General features: G+C 40.7%; 1 protein-coding gene across 1 annotated transcript in view; it reads right to left on the minus strand.

Annotated features, from left to right (window-relative positions):
• FNDC3B (fibronectin type III domain containing 3B) overlaps positions 1 to 26034 on the minus strand; it is a 174287-nt gene that overhangs the window by 36444 nt on the left and 111809 nt on the right. The window contains exons 9-20 of the mRNA XM_084530178.1: positions 24071 to 24130; positions 20894 to 21032; positions 20495 to 20548; positions 12606 to 12730; positions 9873 to 10047; positions 9122 to 9208; positions 6372 to 6510; positions 5672 to 5743; positions 5058 to 5176; positions 4144 to 4249; positions 2693 to 2865; positions 974 to 1087 (exon numbers count right to left, since the gene is read on the minus strand). Of these exons, the coding sequence (XP_084386304.1) occupies positions 974 to 1087; positions 2693 to 2865; positions 4144 to 4249; positions 5058 to 5176; positions 5672 to 5743; positions 6372 to 6510; positions 9122 to 9208; positions 9873 to 10047; positions 12606 to 12730; positions 20495 to 20548; positions 20894 to 21032; positions 24071 to 24130 (1363 nt within the window). The remainder of the gene's footprint in view (positions 1 to 973; positions 1088 to 2692; positions 2866 to 4143; positions 4250 to 5057; positions 5177 to 5671; positions 5744 to 6371; positions 6511 to 9121; positions 9209 to 9872; positions 10048 to 12605; positions 12731 to 20494; positions 20549 to 20893; positions 21033 to 24070; positions 24131 to 26034) is intronic.

Consider the following 26034-nt stretch of genomic DNA (forward strand, 5'->3'; position numbering starts at 1 on the left):
TGCTAAGCCTGCTAAACACGAGAGGTAACTAAAAAAGAGCATCTCAACACTTGCAACTTCTAAAAGGTAACATCTAAAAGCTCAGTGCAACTTTATCTCAGAATCACAAAATGTTGCAAGAAATATCAACAAAACACACCAAAACTGTATCAAATGCACTTGTTTCATTATAAAATTGAACTTGGATTATGTTTCTATTTAGATGTATTGTTAGCACAATTACTTTCTTAGAACATCTCATGAACATCAGTAACATTTCTCAGCAAAGGCATCCTTTGGTGGAGGGAAACTGAAAGATGCAGAGCTGCTAGGTTTCCAGAGAAAGCCTGTGGCAGAATTACAGCCTCGTTGTTCTGCATCACAGCTTTATTTACGACATCCATTCCTTTCTGCCTTAATTACATAACTTTTTTTTTTTTTTTTTAATGACACCGATCCACATTTCAGCGTTTAAGCTAGGACTTAATCAAAGAACCAATGTCTAAGGTTGTGGAGAACAGAGAAAGAACTTATACAAACAAAAATAAAAGTAAATATTTGGGGAAGAGACAAACAATTTTTGAGAAAAGCTGAACTGTAAGCATTTGTGAAGAGTTAATTTCATATCAGAGACTTCAGCTTTAGCCAAAATCAAATATTTGCCTTCACAATTCTACCGCAGGACATTCTGACATGCTAAAAGCCTGCAGAGTGCACTTTAAACAGACCAACTCTCTATCATCTGACGCCAGTGTAGGAGTTCTTGTGTCTGAATGCTGCTGGTCCAGATGACTCATGATCAACTTTATGCAATGCTTTAAAAAGAAAAGTAGAGATGACAACTTTCTACAATACAGGAGTTTCTATATACACTTTTCTTGCTAAAGAAATTGTTCTAAGCCAGTTAACAGCTCTTGAGCCAGCTTTCAAGTGCACAGTGATCACATTAGTTTGGGTAAGTAAGAGAGAAGTTAAATGAGGGCACCTGACCTACCTCCCAGCTTACAAGTACACGTGTGTCAGACAGAAAGGACAGAGAAGGTGCTCTGCACTGCCCGGGTGGTCCTGCTGCCGTGGTGATTTCTGTAGCTTCCGAATACGGCCCGTACTAGAGGGAAACAAGATATCTATACATTAATACAGAAACATACACGCATCTCGTGTTCCTCAAAGGCTTTTCAAATGTGTTTTTTTTACAACTGATTTCCAGGAACAGCACACACAATCTTTGTGAATGCAATAATCTCTCTCAAAGATGAGCTGGGCTTCCAACATGCAGCGCCAAATATCAGAGCACAGGATTAGACCATGTAAGGTACTGCAAGGTTAAAATGTGAGGAGAGCTTGGGTACGAGCAGACTGGCAGACTGCACCTCAGCTGCTCCAGGGCATCGTCCTGTGAAGCGCTGAGTGCTCGTGAAAGCGCAAGCCACTTCTAATTCATCAGAGAGCAGGAATATGTGCTCAGCAATAGAAAACTGAGAAACTGTTTTCCTCTACCTTAGCTCAAAGTAATGTGTTCCCATGGCCTTGCCATAGCCTGGCGTAACTGGCTTCCCCTGGCTTTAAGGAGGAGCTCAGCAATAGCAAAGCACGTACTGGAGTCCAAACCCAACTTCTGTATGAAACATCTGCCACAAGTTAACTGCAAAAGGATGGCGTATGATGGAGCTGCAGTCTGGGTGTCTCACAGCAGCACCTGGTGAGCAGTGGTACAAGGTACGTACACCATGTGCCACCGTGCCCAGCGGTCAGAGGCCTCCACATGCAGCTCGGCCAGCTGTTCAGACCTTTTGAGCCTTTGGTAAAAATTAGCAAAAGAAACAGAAACACAGATTTCAACAGTCTGGAAAGCTGGCTTCAGCTAGCAGTGCGAGGACAGGAGAGAGAGAAGGTGGAAGCAGCCTGAGGCTGTGAGAGCGGAATAATGAACCTTGTTCAGTGCATCCCCAAGCTAATTAGAAACCATTCTCCGGAACAAAGGAATGTGACTATAAGCAATTAGAGGAAACACTGGTATTTGCTTATTTTAGAATGGAATACTAATAAGTATGGAAAAGTGAGCCATTACAAAGATTGAACAACACCAAAATTGTTCCAGAAAACCTCTCAACAGGCATCTCTGCTAGCAAGGACGGCTAACACAGATTGCTTTGTTTGAATTACAAAAGATATATACTTCAAAAAAACTCATGTATTGATTCCTGTTGTTTTGTTCACTTAACAGGAGGGAGACAGGTGTATGCATTTGGTAAAGAACACTCCTTCACCCCTATTTCACATCTGGTTAAAAAAACAAACAAACAAACAAAAACAACCAAGCCAAAAACAGCCCCTCCATTTAATCGAGAGAGGAGCTAGAAATACTTTGCATCTTTGAGTACAGTTAATACACAGTTAAGATTTGAAAACAAGAAAGGAATGCAGTGGAAGTAAAGAGATTCCTTCTTGTAAGCAGATATGACTGCTGCATGTTTTGGTCCAGCTGACTTTGGCCAGTCAATTCATGTTAGTACATGAAATCTTATTTTAAAAGAGTACCAGATCCAAAACTACAGCTCTTCCTCAGAAGTTCTATTAATCATTTCTCACTTTTTCTCTTGCCTATCTTCAGTTTCACCTTTCTGACCATCAGCTCTAATGCAATCACTGTCCAGAATCACACAACTCAGGCATTTTACTACCTCTGATGAGAAAAAGCCAAATCACATACCCCGCCATCGTTCAAAGCTCTCACTCTGAACTGATACGTTGCGCCGGGAAGAAGGTTGCTGACTGTGCACTCCAGATCAGGACCATGGTACACTTCAGAAACAACTTCTTCTGGTTCTGTCATTTCTACACTGTACTCTGAGATGGGACAGTCGCTTTCCGATGGAGGGACGTCTAGAAAGAAAACACATAATTCACTAACAACATACGGGCATATGCCAGGAAGATTAGTTTTTTTAATTCACAACACATAGATACAATCACATACACTATATACACTCCCATACTGTCAGCAATGATTTTCCTCTTTGATAGATGCCTTACTGGCAATATCTTCACCATGCATATAATCAACATTTTTAAGGCAAATGAATAAAACTACTCTTAACTTTAAACATACACCAGGTCAGATCATCCCATGCAAGATCAGCAGCTCCTCCCAAGGCAAGGATGATCTTTCAACCTGGGAGACTCTGCTTGGCACCAGCAGGTGCCCAGCTATTTTTTAAGCAAAGCAAAGTAGCCACCATCCTCTTCTGAAGAACTGTTTCTTCCCCCATATCAGAGACGTTTTTTTTTGGGAAAAAAAAAAAAAAGTTGATAGGGCAAAAGAGAGAAAAGGACATGAAAACTTAAGACTGGCGCTAGACGAGTGCTGAGTACATTCCTTCTGGGTCAGAGAGAAATTATGAGGCACATGGTGTCTGTCTGACCTAATCTTGGCTGCTGGCTATTGTTGGACACAAGCTAGTGAGGGTCATGTACACTCCAAAACTACTACTTACACATGGGATTTCTGGCAAAGCCCCACTAACACCTAATAAAAACACAAACAACTGCCATTCTCAAACTTTGTTAGTCACACTGCTAACATTTATGAGATTCTAAATCTCAGTACAATGATCTAAACCCTGAGTGTCACTTGGAATAACAGCTTTTTGCAAAACTCATTTGTTTTCCGTGCCTGTATTTGGTTTGTTACAGGCACCTTTTCCACCATGAAAACAACATATTTGGTAATATTTCTACATTATATCACAAGCCAGTACTGCCAAATCAGCCTGCCTGGGGTTCTGAAAAGCACTGCCACCGGAAGGTGGATCTTCTAGGAAACAACATGGTCTTTTGCATGCAGAAGTCATTTTTTATACCGGATTGAGATATATTTGTCAGTTAGAAATGGTGCTGCTCTAGAATTTAGCTTATCAATTGACACCACAAAGAGTCTTGGATGCTGCAAGTTTACCATAGCAAAGAAAAAATCTGTTGCATACTGGTATGTATCTTGTATTCTGAAAAACTGTGTATTTTTGACTGTTTAGTGTCATGTCCATGGCCCAAGCTCTTTACAAAATTACTGGTATCCAATGAGTTGTGTTTCTCTGAAACAGGATTTAAATGTCAGCCCAAATTCTCCAAGCTATTTAACAGTGATGTGCTCCAGCAGCTTACCCCATTGTAGCTGAACTTCTTTGTGCTTCGGCTTCCCTAAAACTCTTGGTGGCCGGCAGTGGCCTGGTGCAACACTTAGCGTACGGACAGGTAAACTTTCAGAACACTGGAAGAGAAGAGGAGCTGAAGTTAGCTCTGTGGTATAATTAGTGCCTAGGAAATCAGCCATAATTAGAAAGTGATGAAAACTATGCTCTAAAACAGCCATTTATTAGTTGTTTACATAAACAATAAAGGATAGGAGATGCTATCAAGCATGTTTTTTGTAAATGCAATGAATAGAATTCTTTCATTAGCACTGTAGCACAGAAATGTTGTTGGCTAATTTTTGGGGCTCTTTATTCTAATTTTCCTTTTTTTTTAAAACAGTGTTGAGTGCTAATGTACTCAATCATAAAAAAATAAATCACAGCAATAGGAATAGAAGCGTAGGTAATAAAATGACTTTAAATCAAAGAAGGGAATGGCAGGAATCAGTGGCTGGAAAATGGAACCAAAATGCATAAAGAACGATTCAGCCACATAAAAGGCGATTACCCCTACTACAACTTCAGCCACCAGTGTTGGTCAGTAGAGACTCACACAGATCAGAGTCTGTAGCCTTTCACAAGCAAGTGGTCAGGTCACACAAACATCATGGTCTTTTCTAGCTTAAGTATAAACATTTACAGATTGGTTCTGAGGAAAGCAAACCACACTGAATTGCAATTTGACTAAAAAGTCATCAGATGCACATAGAAGGCTTGAAAAATTCATCAACTTGCAACAGAAGATTAACAGCAATCAGTGTTGCTTTATTGTGCTACAGGAAATATATTCACTTGCTTTTAAAAAAATAAATTATTTACCATATATAGTAGATAAATCTCTGAAAAATGTAAAACCAATAGCCCTTACTGTTAAATAATACTTACCTGACTGTGTCCGCCAGTGCTGATACAGCATGCCCGGAGTTTATACAAAGTGCCTGGTTTCAAGTGAGTACAGGTATATTCTGTTGCTGATCCACTATATGCCACTTCCCACTGATTTGCTAGAAAATGAGATATATCCAAGTTTATAAAAGTACAATGCAACAAGTTTACTGGTGTCTAGGAGAAAAGAAAATCCTTAATGTGGTCTTTCATGAATGATTTGTTTCAAGGAAGTCATTAGCTTTAATATTATTAAGAATATTATTGCTGCTTCAGGACATACATAGACACATACACACAGAAATATGTGCATAGAAATGCATATCCATACAAATATATATATTTCTAAAATATATTAAAAATATAAAATAGAATAATAAGTTCAGCCCTACAACATAAAATTCCACCTGTCATGGAGAACAAGTATACTTGCTCAAAAAAATTAAAAAAAAAAATAATCAAAACTCTCCCAGAAATCCTGCAGGTTTTAAGGCTGCAAGTACGTAACTCTGTTTCAATCATATCTGCAGTATTAGCATACTAAGAGCCTAAAGGGCCAGTACTTTAGAGTAGCCAGCATGGATTAAAATGTATAAAACTTGTTTCAAGTTTACCTTCCGGACTTCCTTGAGAAATCTCCAATAGGTACTTTAGGATTTCTGAACCACCATTATCTTGTGGAGGATCTGAAAAAAACAACAACAAGCAAGGCAAGTAGTTAGTGAATCAAGATTAGGAATGAAATAGAACAAAAAAGAATACAGAAACTCTTTTTGAATCTGCTCTTTCTCCTCGACAAACTAACTCCCCCACACTAACTACACCGATGAATTTATAGCAGAAGTGGGTAGCAGAAGTTAGTTCTCAGAATGAGTCAGAATAAGGTGGCTGGCTAACATTTCAGAGATGCTACAAACAAAATGTGTGGAAAAAGAACTGAAAAAGATGCGGTATGGAGGTTTGTCCCATTGATAAAGGAAGCAGCTGCAGGATAAGCAGTGTCCATCTGCAATGGGACACAAAATAGAAGACAAGCCTGAAGGCACACTTGATTAAAACTCCGAGTTAATTAATTAAAAACAAGAAAAAGAAATCTGATTCTTAAAACGTAAGTTCTTTTAAACATCCTTCAAAATATTCAGACAACTGAGCTGTCCAGCCTTTCAGATGTATTTTTATTTTTTTTAACTTTATGGACTTACAAATGGCATGAAATATCTATGGTATAAGATGCATTTACAGAATTTTATCTGAATTCAATATTCAACATTATGACCCTCCAAAGCTCTCCTATGCCAAACTGAACCTGCTTACCCCACTTAACACTAAAGCCGTGAGATGTTATTGGCCCTTTAATGATCGGTCTGGTTGGAGGTCCTGGCCTGTCTGGGCTTGTTGTACAGACCAAAACTTCGCTTGGAGAACTCTTTCCTTCCACATTAGAAGCAAACAGCTGAAACAAAAAAATGCAACAAATTTATCGTTGCTTACTGTGACGGTTTTTCTGACAGTTTTGTACAATACTTCCTTTAGTAACTACACAAATATCATTAACTTAGAAAGCATGTCACCTCCCAAAATAGCATGTGGGATTTTAATAACAGCTGGTTGTCAACGTTGTTTCTTTAGAAACTACATCGATTTTTCCACCCCCCTCCACCACCATGTAAGCTTAAGATAACAGCATTGCTGTTTTTCTCTGAACAACAACAAAGAAGAATCACATGGCAACTCGAAGTTATTTACTCACTGAAGATGAAGATAACAACTGTGCTATTTTTGTTTTGGAGGTATAAACTGCTATTTAGAACAAATTCTTTCAGGCTATCAGTAATCACATAATTAAAACCCCAAGTAGTATGACAGGCAAACAAGAAAGGCATAATCGACAGTCACCAAAACTGGCAGGATGTGCCCAAAGTAAATTTGCTCAGCCAAATCTTTTGTCTCTACTCAAGAATACCTTCTGCTGACTTCAGTGAGAACGCTGCTAAGCTACGAGAAGACCCGAGGACCTGGCCAGGAGACAGAGCAGATCAGGAAGAAATCCCAAATGGTCTAATGCTTTGTGGCTGGTGAGAGCTGTATCAGCTCAGAATAGTCTCTGGGATATGAATCTGCTGCCAAGGAAGTGAGTAATAAAATATTTATTGTAATTGCTAAGAGTAAATATTAAGCTCGCAGGAACTTTTCCACTTGGGAAGCTCTGATATTCTCAGTCAGGATGGTCGTTTCTATCCCCTCTTCTAACAGAGGCTTCTGGGGAAAACAATTTGTAGTTTTTAAAGCCAAAAAATTAATTGAGGTTCACCAGCCCATATGCTTGCTTTAAAGAAGCCAAAGCCAGTATTGACTCCTGTGTAAGTTTTTCTTATGGCTACTTGTTATTTTTCTAAAAGGTATGGCTTTACATCTTTATATGATCCAAATAAGAAAAACTGTCAGCAGACAAGAATTCCAAAATATCACCAACCCTGTGTTTCTCACTGAATTTGCCTGGCTCCCAATTTTCTGCTTATTGAAGTCCTACACTTTGGGTCTGCTAAACTGAATAGCCAGTTATGAAAGTTTCAACCACTGTGGACATCCTTGATGACCTGCTACCCTACTCTTCCTGGCATCTTTATTTTTTTTTACTGCCATGTTTTTGAATTATTTAATTATCTCTTGGCTCTTCTCTGACTGTTCACCAATTTAAGACATCCTACCATGAACACCAGATACGTAAGTTAGACAAATATCTCAGTAACAGCTCCAGGGGAACAGTTTGAGATATAAATGTAATACAACTTATTTTTAACTTACAATTTCCTTTATTCATATAGCTAAAGTCTGCACTGGTCCAGTGGGAACTGAAAATTCGTATTAACCTGATTCTTCAGCTGGAATATGCAATGCTTTTTCAGAGCCCCTGCTTCCCCAAACTAGAGTTTCTCATCTTCTTACTAGAAATAAAAATGGCACTCTGCTTCCATGTCACTGATAACATTACAACGCAGCATACACCAGCACTGTTGTTTGTGGAACTTCACTAGAAACAGTCACTGGTGGTTCCAGGTGGTAATTCAAACATTTGGGAGAATGAAATTTCTGCACCTTTTCACGTGCTTTGTGTCACTTGCCCCCCGAGCTAAACCCTCATGTGATGCTGAACAAATCCCTTTACAAAGGTGTATTACACTTCCATTGTCACTTTAATGAACCAACCTTAATTTTGACCAAAATTGTTAGCAGGATGTCCCCTCTCTAAAGTGGACACTGATTTACATAAATTAACCCCCCCCCCCCCCCCTTTCCCCTACAAGAGATTTGGGCAATCTCTATTACCCAGAGCCCCATACAAGAAAACCAACTATTTTGCCCAGGCTCAAAGACAAGCCTAGAATTAGCAGTATAGTCCCTACTGCTAGTTGTAAAATGCTGCTGTGACACTACTGTTTTAGGGTTTCGTTTTTTACTGTTTTGGGGATCCTTTCCTAAGTTTCACAGCTCACTAATGATGGTCCATGTGCAATGAGGGAAGGTCTCACTACTGTCAGATTACAGTTGTGCTCTGAGCCGGTGACACGAGGAAGAGGCCCAGTTCAACCCATCATCAACCCAGCTGTGAAAAATTCATTTTTAATTTGCAAGCAGTACTGCAGAAAAGCACTTAAGCATCCACAACACTGAACTAAAAGGCATCATCTCTTCATGATGCTGCACCAGCTTTCCAGTTCCTGAGGTAGTTCATGCACCTTCACAAGGTCTTCCAGCCCGCAAAGGAGCACACAATCTGGAGGAGACAGCTCGCTGCAGGCCCTGGCGGACAGGGGTGATGCAGTCAAACACCATCTTGTGCAGCAGCACTTGGCTCCCAGACACCTCATGCCCATGGCAGCTCACGAATTGACCGGATTCACCCATCAGGTGTTCGTATAAAATAATGCCTTATGTGACACAGAGCATTTGGTTTTGATGGCTCAGTTTTGCAGGTAATAATAAAGGTTCCCTACAGTGCCTCGAAAAAAACAACTCACATCCAAGACAGAAAATACTATGCAGTGACAAGAGGAGGATTTTACCCTGAATTTATACTGTGTGCTTCTTCTGAGATTCTTCACAGTACAGGCTTGCTCCTCTCCAGTGTACTTTGGGTGAAACACGCTATCCTAGAGAGAGGAAGAAATTCCAGTAAATGCTCTCCGTATTAGTGTGCAGCCAGAATATGCTGTATCAAAGGGGCTTCATAGTTGAGTGAAATTTATGTTTGTTTTCGGTTTGCTTGCTTTTTTTTTTTAAGCTACTAGGTCACAATAATGTTCCCTCTAGAAGGATGGTGCAACCAACCTGAATAATGTAATTTTGCTGTAAAATAAGCTTAAAAGCAGTAACAACAGTTTAACATGTTTTAAGAGGAATAAAAGTGACAGATGATTACAGAAAGCAAGCGCACCACTCAGCAGAACATGGAGGATAAACTGCCCTATAGGTTATGGACTCCTGTGAAGCTTTATAAACGAATCACGGATGACAGCACAGACTTTTAGCTAAGAATTTTAGCTACTTCTTAGCTAAGGATTCAAAATTCTACTGTGAAGCTGAACAAATCACACATCTCTGCCCTGCCAAGTACTGAGTACTCCTAAAAGGCATTCTATTAAAATGTTTTTTCTGTTACATAAAGTTTTAAGAGTCCTCACATAACCCTTACAGAAGTATTAACTGGAATGGCCCTCCAAAATAGGAATCCACAATATTTTCAATAAACTTGGACTAATAAATGGAAACTCAATTTGAGCCACTCAGTACGCTTCACAGTAACACAGCACTTACATTATCTTCTTCTTGAATTTCCAAGGTGTAGGAAATCACTTCCTCTGGTGTACATCCTTCTACTTTATTCCATTGCAATGCAACCCACGTAACACCAGCTCGAACAAGCCTTGGTGCAGAAGGAGTCTGAGGAATGTTACCTGCAGTGTAGCATACCACCTCCTGGCTGTACCCACTATACAAGAACAGAGAAGGAGAGAGGAATATTTTAAAAGAACAGCACAGTGTTTTCATATATATAGATGGATTACTATTTTTTTTTTTTTTTTATTTTCAAAAAATCTAGACAATGTTAATATGGCCAAGTGGAAAAGATGAGCACACAAAATTAGGGAAATGCCTGAACTAAAAACAGAAACAAATGCAGGATTACAAGTGTCCTCACAACCATTTTTATGGATTTCATTGCCATAATATTGGGAAAATAATAATGGATTGACTCAAATTAACTTACTATTAACTGTGAAGTAGAACAAAATCTAATTTAACAAAAGGAAAATAAAGCACAGCAAATAATGTCCAACTTCTCAACTTTTAGAAGTTAAACTTTATATGTAGTTTCTACCTTTTTACACTCAGAATACAATTTCTATTCAAGCTACAGCCTTGAAAACCAAGTGCTTCAGCAAATCTGCTTCAGACATCCCTCTCCAAAGAAAGCAGGGAAAATCTATCCAGTCATGGCCACACATGCTCAGCATCACGTAGGAGCTGTTTGGTGCAGGCACGGATACCTTCCAACTCTCCAGGCTGGCTCTGCTCCTTTCTGACCTTCCCTGCCCAAATTTCTTTGCATTCAAAGCTGAGCAATAAAGTCATTCTTTCACAAAGCTCAGGTTGCAAAGAAAGAGAACATCTGCAGCAGGAGAGATGCATGCTCTCATCTTGTCTAAATCCCAGCACACAATGCCCTGAAACAGAACAGGCTGTTGTGTTGAACAAGTGTGGGAAGTTCTCCTAACACCCCAGGCAGACTATACGAAGTACAATGGAAATTTGAGATCAAAACTTAAAATGGATAGATTTCGGTGAATTTTCAGCAGCACATCATCGGAACTCTCAATTGAGTGCAGTGTTCTTGCAATTTTCAGATTTGTTTCCAAAGTACAAAGGTATACTGTTTCTTAACAAAGCCATCACATGAATTTAATGCACACAAAAATCCGTATCTGCTTTTTGTGGGTCTTCTTTCTCAAAAACAACAGATGTATGAGTGTTGAAAAAAACAAAAACACCTGTAACGAGCACCCAAACAAGAAAAAATCATCTCAAATGATAAATCCACAAGCATTACAACTAACCAACACCATCTTAAAATATGAAGTGTTAGATGACATTAGCATGTCATAATTTTGAGTGCTGTCTATAAAAAACAAGCCGTGTGCTGTTGGTGCTTATCTTGTAGATTAACACATAGCAGCTGACCATGAATATACTTGTTAGTCCGCTCCCTCTTCAATAGCTTGAGAAAAAAAAGAGAGAATATAACAGAAAAAAAAAAGGGGGGGGAGGGGGAGTGGGTGGGGAGAAGTTGTGCAGCATGCCCAAAAACATTTTTTAAAAATCTGGGATCTGGCAAAAAGAAGAGATTCCAAAGCTGGGAACTTTGCAGAGACACCACCATCTGGCAGTGCCCTTCCATTTGCACTTGGCAGCTCCAGCTCAAGTCCCTCCACAGTTCATGGACTATTTAAACAGGGAGGGAAGTAATCTTGAAAGAAACTGGCAAAAGGAACATGAACAGTCTCTGCACATCTCCGAGGGACACCAATTAACTTTTAAAAGTCATATATCACTAGGAGTTTTGTGTTTAAGATGACAGAACGATACAGCAATCTTCCTCAGCAAAGCACATCGTTGTTTTTCTTTTTCTTTCCTTCTAGTAATAATTATTAGATCCTGCTTAGCTAAGGACAATAAATGAGTATACAAAAGCACTGGATGTTTAGCTTCTTCACAGCTAAACTCTTCCTCGCCTACTCTCCTCCAGAGGCGCGCAGCCGCTCATGAGGATGTGTCTTGGACATGCTCTGGTCCTTGCTGGGCAGTGTTTTAGCCCAGTGCTCCCCAGGAAGTCCTTGAGAATTGGAATAAGCCTGATTTCTCATCACCTTCACTTAAATGCATCTGTGCACAGGCAAAAAAGAAGACTCTGAAACCCATCTTGCAGTGCCCTTGAGTGTGCCCGTCCCCTCTCAGTCCCGGTTCTTGCCCCCTTCTTTCCCACCCTGTCAGCCAGCCCTGCCAGTTCCCCTGAAGAAGGAAAGGACTGTACTGCTGAAAAAGGACAGAAGGGCTTTGCTTTAAAATAGAAAAATAAATACATCAAGATTCCTTTCAAAATCTGTAACTCAACTTCCTCTTGCTTGTTTTTCTTGGTTCGCAGAGATCCCTAGTGGGAATTTCACATAAAAGATGTATTCTTTTTGTGTAAGAAATAGACCACAAAACACCATTTAGCACCTCAAAAGGAGTCTATCTGCTTCGACCAACCTCATCACTCTGAAGGGACGTGGCAATTCCCTGGGGGTGAATGATACCACCGGAGAAGGTGTGATATACATTAAAGCATTAATAATAGATCAAACATCAGATATTTAACCCAAAACCATAAAGAGGGAAAAAAAAATAAATCAAGAAAGTCAGAAGTCCCTCTTTACACTGTCATATTGCAAGTTAAACTCTTCAACTACCACTTTTTGTCAATGAAGTGTGCACCCTGGGATAACTTACCTAGTACCGATGTCATTCTGAGCTGCTAATCGGAAGGTGTAACCCAAAGCTGGACAAAGCTTCGTCAACTTGCAATGCTTCTGGCTTCCAAAGTAACACTCTCTGAAACCACTGTTCCGTTTTCCCTAGAAAGAGAACCATCTGTAATTAGATAGCTTCAAAACAAAACCAGACGTTTCTTATCCTATGACGAACTGTTAAATGATATTAGAATTAGATGCTTTCACACAGGGACTGTGCAAATGGAACTCTGAAGTCACTGACAGCATCGCTACGTTACCTAAAACAATACGTAACACCATCAGTCTGTTGTCTGATTCCTCCTCTTTCCAGATTCTTACCTTCATGAGATGTATTTACAGCTTGTCATTATACTTGAAATCAGATTTATCTTATTCATTAACGAAGAAATGTCTAAGTTAGGTGTGAAATTCATCTGTGAATCGACCCGCTCACAGGAACCCTGTAACACTTCTTGAGCGCTACCCTCTGCACACCAAATTCCACATAAACCCTACAAGCCCTTCAAAAACACTTCATCCCACAAGAGGGCTCTCGCTGCCCGCCGTCCAGTCCACCACCGACTCCCGCTGCTCTAGGGACGGGTGAGCATGGGCAGAGCCTTAACCCTGTCCCACACAGCACTCAGACGTGAGCCCTAAGGACAGCAGAGATTGAACCCATAGAGATGGAGCCCATACTGAGCAGTGTGGGGCCGGACACACATCTGGCTGTTCAGAGCATGCGGCATGTGATGGCAGAGATGATCTGCTGGAAAGCATGATACCTTGTTGAGAAAGTTGGATGTCAAAGGTACATGGGGGAGCTTCACATTAGTTTGACCTGGAGCTACTATGAGCCCTGACAAAGCCAAGACAGGGCAGCAGCATGAGATGGTCTTGAGAAAGCTAAGTCCCAAATACTTCCCAAGGCACATCATGTACAAGCCAGGACAGGGACATTCAAAAATCCCCCTCCTCGTTTAAAATAAAACTAAAATCTTTTCAATCCCACCCAACTATATATGAGCTAGGATTAAAAAATGTTGAGTTGCTGCAGGACAGCCTCCAAAACGTCAAAGAGCAGCTGGTCTCACCCTACCCCACCCCACTCACACGTGAGAAATAGTGGTTTTGGGGTCCTTCAGGATGGAGTGCTGACAGAGGGCCCAGGCTGCTCAATACAAATACAAATAACACCTACGTGAGATGACACAGTTTAAACTGTTTTAATTTCAAAATCTGAATGCAAAACCATTGCACAGCAACGTCACAAAGTCCCCAAAGGCACAGCAGAAGAGAAGCCTAGCAGAACACCACCAAGCGCTCGAACCGGTGCATGGATACCTCCAAGGAAGTGGCAGAGATGCTCCAAGAGCTGCGCTGTGCCATTTGTACACCTGGCACCTGCCTCTACAGGTTTGTATTTTTATTTTACCTTGGTAAAATTAACACCTGCCCATAGATGAGACTACATAGTTCACAGCTTGACAGAAGACTCGATGTTTCTAGACGCAAGCAAACTATCAGGAAAATTAATAATACAGGCATCTCTCCTTGCAGTTAACTCCCAAACATCCCAACCTCCTCCTTGGGCTCCGTCTTTCTTTCCAGGCACTGTTCTTCTTCCATGCTCGATACATTACTTCATCACTGAAGATTTCCAAAGTGCCCGAGTGGGACAGACATTTCTCCCTGACACCATTCTCCAGCCTCTATCAATTCCCACCTCTTCTCATTCGGATTGCAACACAGAAGCAAGAAGTCCATAAAATGTTTGTAGTAAATCTCTGAAATGTGTTTACCAAACTAGAAACAATCGTGCAGACCTCCAGCGCTGCACAACCATTTGGAGACACTAAAGGGACATTTAGCACACTGGTAAACAACTGTAACTTACTTTTATTTCCCCAGTGCTGTTCCACACTTGCTCTACAACTTGGTTTTATCCACAATCTTCCTCAACTTCACCCACCTGCTCTGGCTGCAACATTACGGTACAGATCAACTAAATTAAGGGCTGGAACTGGAAGAAAATCGTGAATCCTAAAGCCAAAGTCCCTCGTAAGTGAGAGCACTTTTCAAATCTAAATCCCTAGACATACAGTTGCATGATAAAAATTATTTTCAACAAAAATAAGAGGTCTCAGTGTTTCCCAGCTCAATGATAACCTGTTTAATATCCAGACTACACAAAACCTAATTACTAATCCTATGTTTTAATAAAATATCCATTATATAGTTAATATAGTTAATATAATATAGTATATTATATCAGTGCAGGACTACTAAGAATGGATTTTTTTTTTCCTGTGCAAACTTTTGCAGATTCAGATGCCTTGAACAAAGTTTTCTTTAACTGTTTAAAATCATCCTGACTTCCCTGTTTTTATGTTTACGGGTGTACATTTTTCCATCATTTTCCTCTGCTTCTTCTCCTAGAGAAGCAGAGTGGCCAAACGCTAAGCATGCAATTAAATAAACAGATGTACAGTGGTGGCTGGCTGAAAAGGGAAGTCTCACCTGTAGCACAATGCCTGAACTGAGAGCAGTGGACCACAGAAACCCCAGTTTGACTAACTGGTGGGTTCAAACTTTACAAAGACTGCCAAACACTAAAGTTATCGTCAGTCTTATAGTAGTAAAAATTCTGATATCATATACATTTTTCTTCTAGACCCGGTACTGTACATTCCCCAGACTCGCTCAGAGACTGACTGGTATTCAAATCACTCAGACTGGCTGGTATTTTGCCTTCTATTGGCACTAATTGGAGAGGCTGGCCGATATTTCTAATTATCCTGGCATTAATAGCCTGGAAATAGTCTCTCCGCTCCTTCTCTCCCAAGATTTATGAAAGCTCTAATGCTGGCATAATTATAGACAAGCACAACTGGCAGGCTGGTACTGGCTGCCACCCAAGAGCCTCGCAGCTTTCCCAGAATCCTTCTCCTATTCTTTGTACGCTCAGCATCCAAGTTTTAATCCTCTCAATAATGTTTCATAAGTTGCTTAAAATATACTGTATAATTTCTGCAAATATTTCTAATCCACAGATTTCAGAGGGAGAGCAGACACTGGCTGACTTCTTCACTAGCTCTCCTTTCTCCAGCCTATGTTCCCTGTTCTTCACAGCGCCATCCCATAATGTGCTGGGCAGCAGAGTCCATCTGAGCAAACCAGAACAATTCAGTTGTACAAATCCATTAGAATTCGCACACTGCCATAACACAGCACATTAACACAAATTTACAAGTTTTGCCTGCTATTTCAGCTCCATTTAAAGCTACGCATTCAATTAAAACAGGGCGCTGAAGTTTCTTGTGGAGCTCAGAGTTTACTGAGATGCCAGCTATGAGAATTTAAACAAGTTTTGTTGACTGCATTCCCTGCAGCAGACAGAGTAAACACAAAAGAAGATGAACCACTGCAGGTAGGGTGGATGTAGAAACCGAGCACAGTCCTTCCCAAGAGCTCAAAGCAAAAGACTGAACAAAAGCTGCCAGCAGCAGCTCTGCAACCAGGAGGCACGGCACCAATCTGTTGCAGGCCACGCTAGCGTTACCTTCTGTGTTTGGTTCACACTGGCAATAAAAAGCAACAGACTGATCCTCAATCTGGCATGAGGCTGCAATGCAAACTGTCAACGGTTATTACAAACTCACCCTAATATCTCTGCGATGCATTTGTTATGCAGGCTCTTCTGCGAGGGGCTGCATTTTCTGTATACACAAGCGTTTAGAAAACAGCACAGGACTTAGGGAACATCCCTCAAATAGGTGTGTAATGAACAATTTTATCCAAGACTATGCTGTGGCACGTGTAACTGCAGTGACACGGGCACAGAACAGACCCAGAGGGCAGGAGGGTGAGCAAACACGAGCCCAAGCATGGGAATGGAGCTGTGTACCCGAATTCTGGTGGATCATCACTGAGATGCACAGACCAGTGTCAGGTAGTATAAATTCATATACATGTATCTCTGCCAGCTAGCTACCTCATGAAATTTGAAACTTTTTGGTAGAACAAAATGATCTCCCTTTATCTGTACGTAAACTTAATAATCAACTCCTCATCAACAAATCATTAAATTGCTCAGTATTGTACCTGTCTCTGTTCTGTGCCAGTTAAATCACAACGCTTTGGGGATCAGAATTACAGCAGCATCACACACTGCATGAGAGATGTCCTTGTCTCTGGCTCAGGAACAGTCCTCCACTTCCCCATAGAGAATGAATAGGATACTACCACTACCCATATGCACAAGAGAAACATTTATTTACTACCACTTAATCACAGAACGATCATTTCACATCTAATTAGCAACAAAGGCCTGATTCTTACAGCACTGCCAGAGGCATTTTTCACTGCAGTTACTGAGGTTGATGAACGCTGGCATCAGGAGAAAGCATCAGCCCTGCTGCAGCGATGCTTTCCGTTAGGTAGGTTTTTAACATAACTTTTGAGATCAGCCTTTTGCTTACCCTGAACGATCAATTCCGGCACGAAGTTATAAATTGATTAGCGAAGCATTACAATTACAATTCAAAGACCTGTGGCAGTACTGAGAAAGTGTTTGCCTGTTCTGAGCAACAGGTAACAGTCCATGCAAATTAATTAATCCAAACTGGGAGGGAACAAGGTGAAATAACAGGATTAGCTTTGCCCATCTACTGTTTTATTTTCCAGTCTGCAAGTCAGGAAAAAAATAATAATTATTTAGGACTAAACAGAAGAACCAGAGGAATTTGGGCAGGACCAGCCCAACGACATATGAAGCAGGACAGCGTTCTCTTCCTGCAAGTAGGTCAGAAAACAACAAACCTAATTCCAACAAAGAAACAAAAGCAATTCATTTAGGTTTCATCTAAAGCTCATCCCCCTAAAACACAGTGGCACAAAAGAAGATTTCTGAAACGTGTACGGGAACAGACAGCTACGCCAGAGAACGGGGAGAGCACTGCATCAGGAAACTACAGTAAGAGCCTGCTCCAAGCAGCTCCCTGCACGAGGCTCGCCGAGGAGCGCGGCACCCGCAGTCCCAGGCAGATGCCCCAGTGCCGAGCTGGAACGTGTTGCTGCAGCCCCGGAGGGCCTGGCAGCTGCAGGAGGGATTAGGTGCTGTCCTCTTGCTGCAATTTACAGCCCCACCTAATCCTAGCCCTGTACAGCAACATGACGCTTCTGCTATCATCTTACAGCAACGGTTTATTTTTTGCATAGGGGAGCGATGCCATCTACACTCCTGGCTGCATTTTCGATGCTATAAACCACCGCTTTAACTGCCTCGGCCAGACGTGAGGCCTGAGATGCTGCACATGGCAGGCTGCAGGGCTCGAACCAACCCAGCTGGGGGGAGCTGGGGCACAGGGACCAGTCCTGGGGGCACAGGGCCCTGCTCGCTCACCCCACGGCTGCTCCCACTCCCCTCCCATGCTTGACACTGGTTTTATTCCTATAAACTGGGGGTGAAGCCTGTCAGTGCTGTTCCCAGGACATGTGCGGTGAGGGTTTTTCATGACTCACTCTCATCCTCCCCCCCGTTACGAAGCGACTCCACTTACTAAGACTCTAGCTTTATTAGTGGATGGATTTCTTGTTCTCCAGTCATGCAAAACCCTCTCTACTTTGCCGTCACATTTTAATTTCCTTCTCATCACTGATTTTCCTCTGTTTATATTTTATTCTGTGCCCCGTAGCTAATGAATGTTGCTCTAGCTGAGCTCTGGCATAGCTTTTGCTGTTGCCTGGTGTGCGTTCTCTTCTTCCCCCACGTATTTATTTATTGATTTCACCAGGACACAGTGGGGCATTGTAACAAACTCAGTGGTTTTGCTTATGTGGCATTTACATGGCCCAGTGAGAGGGTACAGGACTTCACAAGTGACTTATCTTCTGTACTTGGGTGCTGTAACTTTGGGAGTTCATGTCATTGCATCAGGGACACAACTTGGAAAGGTGTGCAGAGCAGCTTGCCCATCTCACCGAGCTGGTAGCTCAGGCTCCTGCAAAAAGAGCCCTCTGGCACACCCAGCTGCATTTTCAGATGTTTTCATTAACAAGCCTTAACATCAAATTTTAATTTGGCAACTCAAAATTGCATTTCTGGCTCATATCAGAGTAAAAATTGTTTTCAGATGAGCTACACCTGTGGCTTTAACTGTCTCACAACTGGACAAGTACATCACGAGGCACATCAAACCACTGGAGATGACATTGGGCTGTCATTTTTTCATCTGTGCTGGCTAGCTATCCACTGGGATCTCAGATTTCAGGATTGTTACTGAAAAAAAGTAATCAAAAGAGATAGGCAATCAGGGTTGCTTCTTTTTTTTTGGCCATTGGTACATAAGCTAGCCGAAAAAAAGCAGCTTTTGGTCTGTGAAAGAAAATTGACATGATCACTCTTTCTAGCTATATGCTCCGTATTAAAAGGTTTAAAGGACAAGGGTATTGTAGGATTCTCTGACAGGTATCAAAAATTAAGACTAGGAGCCACACAGACAAAATCCACATTGAAAGTAGGTGCACTGTATAAATGCTCTGTTGTTGGTCCTTCTGACAAACCTTCTGTTGCTTCCCTTCCCTTTGCAGGCTGGAATCATCCATGTGTTTCCACTACTTCATTCCTCTGTGCTGTTATGTTCCCATGGCTTCCCAGTTAATGGAAGCCTTGCAAGGGATCAAAACTGCAGATCCAAGACATCACAGAAGGTATAATGGAATTATCCTGGCCCATCCTTTTGGAGAAATGTTATTTTATTTCCTTTCCCGGACCTCACACTCCATCATTTTTTCTTCTTCACTGACAACCTTTCCCCTTCCACTATGCAGAGGGGGGCAGCAAGCCATTCTGAAGTTATTGTTTAATTTTAGTTCTGTTCAGAGGGTTTCTCATCATGGAAGTCCCACTTGCTGTGATAGTACATACAGTAAATGTTTGCACAGTGAATGGTTCCAAATGTCAAATGTAGCAGAATGATCTGGGAACATGTTACCAGTGAAATGATGGAAAACAATTCATAATGTACTATTCCCTTTAGAATATTATTTTTAGAATATTAAAAACCCCAAGATATGTTTCTCAGACTGTACAACGAAACACCCTTTCACACTCTTCATTTCCTGACTCATCACATTTTATTTTATTTTTTCTTAACATGTTACCCAAGCCTTTTGCCACCCAACACATTTTTTCCCTTAAAGATGATAATCACTGACTCATGCTTTCTGCAGAAATATGTCTTGTGCAATGGAAAGGAGGCATAAAGGAATTAGGGGAAGGAGGGAGAACTCACAACTAGAACCTACCTCTCCAGCAAGTAACACTCCACATCTGGCTTTTGGCACCCTCCCCAACAGCATGATACTCACTAACAGTGTAAGATCATCAGGAGATAGAACTTATTTCCCTTTGTGTCTGTAAGAAGACTAATTGCCACCATGTAGAGGGCACCGTTATTTTAACCCTGAACACATTTTCTGCACAAAGGGCTGCACGATCATGCCTTATCTCCTTTGAGGCAGAAACAGTGTTATTCTGCACTTAGCATCCAGGAGAACGTGATCATGAACAGACTTCTAAGACACATCAAAAAGCAAGTAATAATAAGTAATCCTAATTAACAAATTAGGCACACCAAACAAGCAATAAAAGTTAAATTTCAAGAGTACAGAAGCAGAGTGGTGTCTCTGCATAAAACACACTGAACGAGAAGTATTCCCCCCACTGTCCCTTTTATCCTCCCAGCTCTCCACCTAACGCCACCAGGATTTCATTTTCCTACTTCTAGTTTCCCCTGTATTTAATTATTTTTCTTTACTCAGAAAATCCTTGTAAAGTCTGAGTGCCATTTATTTATGTATTTATTTCAACTAGTTACTACTTACCTCATCCCACTCTAGAAGGTAGCTGGTGATTTTTGAACCATTATCAATGGGTGCCTACAAACAAAAATAAACAGAAGGCGGTTTTGGGAAGAAGAGAAAACTACTTTTTCCCCCCTAGGCAAATGACTACAGTTTAAAGTGAAACCAAAGCTTGGGGTTTGCACACAGCTTGGCAACCTCTTAACAAGTAACGAGAAGAAGCTGAATGTAATGAAACACATACATTTTAAAAGTCAAGTCAGTGCACAGGGAGGGATTTGTCAGCGTACAGCGAGTTCAAGTCCCTTACTGAAAAATGACCCTCTCAGCTTTCAGTTACTGGCTACAGTTATGCTCATTGTTGGCCAGCTGGTATTCTTCTGTTTTGTTGTGTGCCCAATCTGATCCAAGCGTACCCACCTTCCACTGTAAGGTTAAGGAGCTTTTGGTCCTGTGCGAGGGTTTGGGTGGGAAGGGACACTCCGGTGCTGAGCTGTGAGTGGTGAAGCTTACTGGCTCTGAGCAGGATCCCTTTACTGAATTGTACATTGCGTATACCCTGCAAATAGACACATTGACATGGGTTTTAAGTTTGCTGACAGTTACAAGATGAGAAAGCACAGCCTTAGCCACAATATTTGAGTACCAAAGCATCCATGATACAGTCGGTTAATGACAGATTACTCACAGAACAGTGGCTATCATTACTCTACTTCACTTGGTACAGGTATAAAAAAAAAAAAAGATTCACAGCAGAAGAGGAGCATTACAGCACTTTGTGCACATGCTCCCCTAGCCCACCGAGTTACCATCACCTTTTCTTTCCACCACAAGCAACTGTTTCCTTGGCCATTGGCAGCCTTTCAAACGCTGTGTTAAAATCCTCTTCAGAATACAACAGAAACCATGAAGTCATAGAAAAAGGTATGAACTTTAATGCCCTGCTTACACTTGACTCACACATACTGCATTCAGTGGTGGTAACTGCTAGTCTCCTTCCATGACTGCAAGCTTCTCCTACACAGCTGCACTGTCAGTACTTGGTGAGCTTTATGGATTAAAGCTGACACAATAACAGGGACAAACACAGCTCAGAAACATTGCTCTGACAAACTAAAAATCTTAGATGTGAATTTGATTTCAAGCAATTCTCTATACGTATCAGCTTAAAGGGGGATATACGTTACAAATACATGGCAAAACAAGTAGAACACATCTGAGCACCTCCTTGTGGTGCTTTTCTCTGAAAAATTAATGATGTTATTTTTCCCTTTCACATTTTCCGTGGAGCAAAAGTGCAAATTGGAAGTCAACGCAGAAAAAGTTCAAACCCTGACCAGACAATGACCTCCGGACTGGCTGTGCTATTGTGTGCTTGAATGCAGAGTTTAAGAAAGGGCAATTTCTAAATTTGTTTTCAGTAGATAAGAGCAATTTCTGTACAATGGCCACCTACATAGAATCAAACCTTTGGGGGAAGTTCACGAGAACTGCTGTAGCGCTGCTTTACAGATCACCTGTTAGCAGTCAGGAGTGAAAACAAATGCAATTAATTAATTGCGTCTGCATCTGGCAACTCTGTGCATGTGTGCCGGAAATCAGCATAGCTGAGAATCAAATGGGGAATACAACCGAATGAAAGTGAGTTTAACGAGCTTTTTCTGCAAGTCATTGAAAAACTGCATTTGAGTTTGCCAGTTGTGCTCAGCAGCTGAGGTGTCCCTGTCCATAAGCCCCCTGCTGTAAAACCTACCACCTACTACCAGGTGTAACGTCAGCTCTTGGAAGATGAAAGAAAGAAAAATGAGGGTTGTAGAATTAGGTGGCTCTGGAATTTCTAAGGCAGAAGCTCTTTGTGTGATTAAAGACTTCATTCTCATCCACTTTAGCCATAAAAGAGACTGACAGGCCCTCAAAAAAGAGAGCACCGTCATCTTTAAAACTACCAACAAGGTAATACTTGAAGAAATGCAGGATACAGATTCAGAATGAAACAGGCTGTTCTAGGTGCCCAGGGCCTAATACAGCATCTATCTGTGTGAAAACAGAAGCCCTTAGAGATGCTGCCAAGGTTAAGGAGACCCAAGATGACGTGCTGAGTAATTGCTGGTCACATAAATTTCTTTACTTAGCAGATTTACTTCTTCATAGTTGTTAATACATAACGCGGTTTCAGCGAACAAAAAAAAATGTTGTAGAAAGCAGTCTGCTTTTAAACATTGGTTTCCTCCACTACAAACACATGCTGCTGTTTTTTTAAGTCTGACTTTTGTGTTTGGCAGTCACTTATTCTTTTTAAACAAAAGTTACAGCTAACTGTTCACAAATGATTTATAATTTGGCAAAAATGCAGGAAAACGCAGGGAACTGTAGGTAGGCAGAATGAATTGGTTTGGACGTTGGCCAGGATACGGGGGCAAATACCCCCCAACGCCCTTAAAAATCGCATGAGATCTCAACACTCCACTTTGCATGACTACCACTTTGCTGCTTGAAGCTTGCTTTAAAACTTCTGTTCAATTGCTTACAGCAGGAAGCTCAGCAGTGTTTTACAACTTTCTTCTTGCTACCATCCATCTGCTACTATGGCTGGGACTTCTGCCCGGCCTGGGAGCCCGAGCGGTTTATTTAGTTAGAAGAAGTTACTTATGGCCTTGAGAAGTTCATATTAGAGCTCTATTAGAAAAAAACCCTAAAGAAAAAAAAAGCTGTAGTATCAGAGGAAGAAAGACTCATTTGGGTTGATTTTTCTCTCTCTTTGCTCAGAAGTAAAGTGCTTGTTCTAAAGCTTAACAAATAGTAACAGCCTTAATGGGAAAAAGCATGCCAAACATGGCCCTGGTCTAGAAAAACAGAAGGAAACAATAGACAGGAGTGAAAGGAGTTTTTTTAAGGATACCAAGCATAAGTGAACAGGATGTGAATTTTAAGCACTGGTTTGTAAGTAAAGCCTTTAAAAATGCAGTATGAGCAGATAGCGTTAAAAACAGCAGGAAGCAAAACTGAGAATGTGTTAGTAATTGGGCAACAAGCACAATTTTAGAAACAAAGAGAAATACGGTCTAAAAATATCAATATGGGACAGGGTGAACCCATTTTCGGGAATAAATTCTGAAATTACTATGGTCAGATGGATTTGTAATCAGCAGATTTACTTTACAAAGCACAGAATATTTATGAAAAAATATACCGGAGCACTTTCAGGTTTCCTAGCACATCTATGTTGCAATAAAAATGGCCAAATGCCACTTGCTTTAGTCAAATTTTGAACAAGGTTGAGGTGTCCCATTTTCTACAGAAGCACTTCAAGGCCCATTACACATACATATGGAAATACACATGTAGGTGTCTTTTTTCCTCTTACTTCAGCCGTGATAATGATATGACAGAAATTGTATTGTTCAAAAAGCACTCTCATAACTTCAAATCTGAGATAAAACGCATCAGAAAATATTTAGGAGCCTCTGAAAAAACACCTTCAGAGGTAACCACAAGAATCTTGAGTTACACTTTAAAGTTAGACAAAAAAAACAACTTCCATGTTTATTTAATTGATCAGATTATATTTAAATGACATTCATAGTCACACTAACTCACCTGACATGATAATCTGTTGCTGGCCTAAGGTCTTTTAGGTTATATTCTAATTCTTCTCCACTGCAGAAAAGAAAGAAAAAAATAATCAATTAATTATGAAAAGGGGCATCACACTTAGCAGATCTCCTGATTTTCCAGTGACTAGTGACTCGAGCATATTATTACTTGAAAGAAGAAACAAAAATCCCAGCACAGAACAACAGCAGTAAACAATACACGAACAATTTGTCAACACACTTCATGTTTCTTCAAAACCTGATAAAGCTCTGTGTATGTAACAGAACAGTAGTTATCATCCCAATTTGTAAAGTAACCTAACTATATTGTCTTATTTCAATGCTATCCTTAGATTTTGCTGACATTTAGATAAAGCTTGCTGTGTTTTTCAGCCCTCCTAGGGCTGAAGGGGTGCAATCAATACAACATTACTTTTGTACTTCTTGCACATGTATTAATTCAAAATACTTTTAAAAAAGTGTGAGCCAGTGGCTTCAGATGAAAAGGTTGTTTCTCACACAACTGCTTCACTGATGATCATTGCTTTCTTTTCCAGAGCCACACTCTCTGCGAGGACCGTGCCAAGGAGAGGTTTAATTAATGCTCTAACAGCCAGATATCCAGATCTCTTTCAACAACAAGAATATTACAAGAACAAAGTTTCAGGCATTTAAGGAAAAAAACAGCATATAAATTGTTAATTTAAAATCTAATCAACAAAAAACCACATTCTTTCTCCTTTTGGTTCATTTGCTAGTAAATGAACACTAGGCTTGGTCATACGTTGCTGATTCTGTTAAGTATGGCATGGGCCAGTGCTTAGTAAGTAATAAGCATCTCGTGTAAGTGCTTGGCTTATTCACAATTTTATTAAAATACAGGAAACAAGAAAACTCTCAATTTAGCACAAAGAAATATTCCACGAATAGCTATGGATAGGGATATAGGGATATATAGGGATATATCTCAAAAACACGAGAACAAAATCAGCCAAAAAGCACGCGCTTGCTGGGCTGCCAGAAATCCAGCAAAAATCCTCCTTTTTTTTTTTTTCCTTTTTAAATATAGTCCAATTCTCTGCAAATTCATTATTTTTTTTTCCCTCTGAAACGAGTGCACCTCTTTGCAAAGAGAATGTATCCAACATATTGCAGGACTTTCTTTTGCCTATAGTACTAATGATCACTGTTGGTCATGACGGAGTATAGTGCATTAAGCTGATGGCTGTACTCTGGCCAGCAGCAGGAGACAGATTACTACTAGCAGCTTTAAAACAGATGCACAACATTTCATAACCAGGAGAAAATGTGCAGCCATCTCAGCAGCGAGCACAAAAAGTACTTGAAAGTATCCTTTCCATTTTAGGAGCTCAGCAGAATACATTAACATATTGAGATAACTCACAAACAGCCAGTGTAAATATCAGAAACAATCAGGCAGCATTTCCCTGATTAATATTCTCTGTTTATATTCCCCAAGACAGTCCATGCAGCACACCAGGAAGAATACCCTAATTCACAGGACATCTGAAGAAAGGAGATAGTTTGGTCTCAAGAGGGAATTCCACAAATGCTGTACCACCTGGACTCTATTTAATGACATTTGTGAAGGATTAGCTATTTCACAATAACCAAGGTCACATCTCAAAACTTTCTATCCTAGTCATCATTAAGAGCAAAAGAAAGAAAGGCGTAACACCATATGTACTTGATCACAAAATGAGCTCAGAGGATCACTGAAAGTGGAGACAGAGAAATCCCTCAGAATTTTTACTTAAGACTGCTAAAAGCCAAGCATTCCAGATTTTTCTGTGGACTGATGTAGCCAGCTCATTGCCGTGCTCTTTCCTCAACTGAGTTAAGACAACATGAAGCAGCAGAGAACTCAACTTTCGCTTGTTAACTTTAAAAATAGCCTTTAATGTTCTGAATTCTGCAAGTCCACAGAAATCCAGTCCATTAGGAAGG

Source organism: Aythya ferina (assembly GCF_964211825.1).
Source record: "Aythya ferina genome assembly, chromosome: 9".
Lineage (NCBI taxonomy): Eukaryota > Metazoa > Chordata > Aves > Anseriformes > Anatidae > Aythya > Aythya ferina.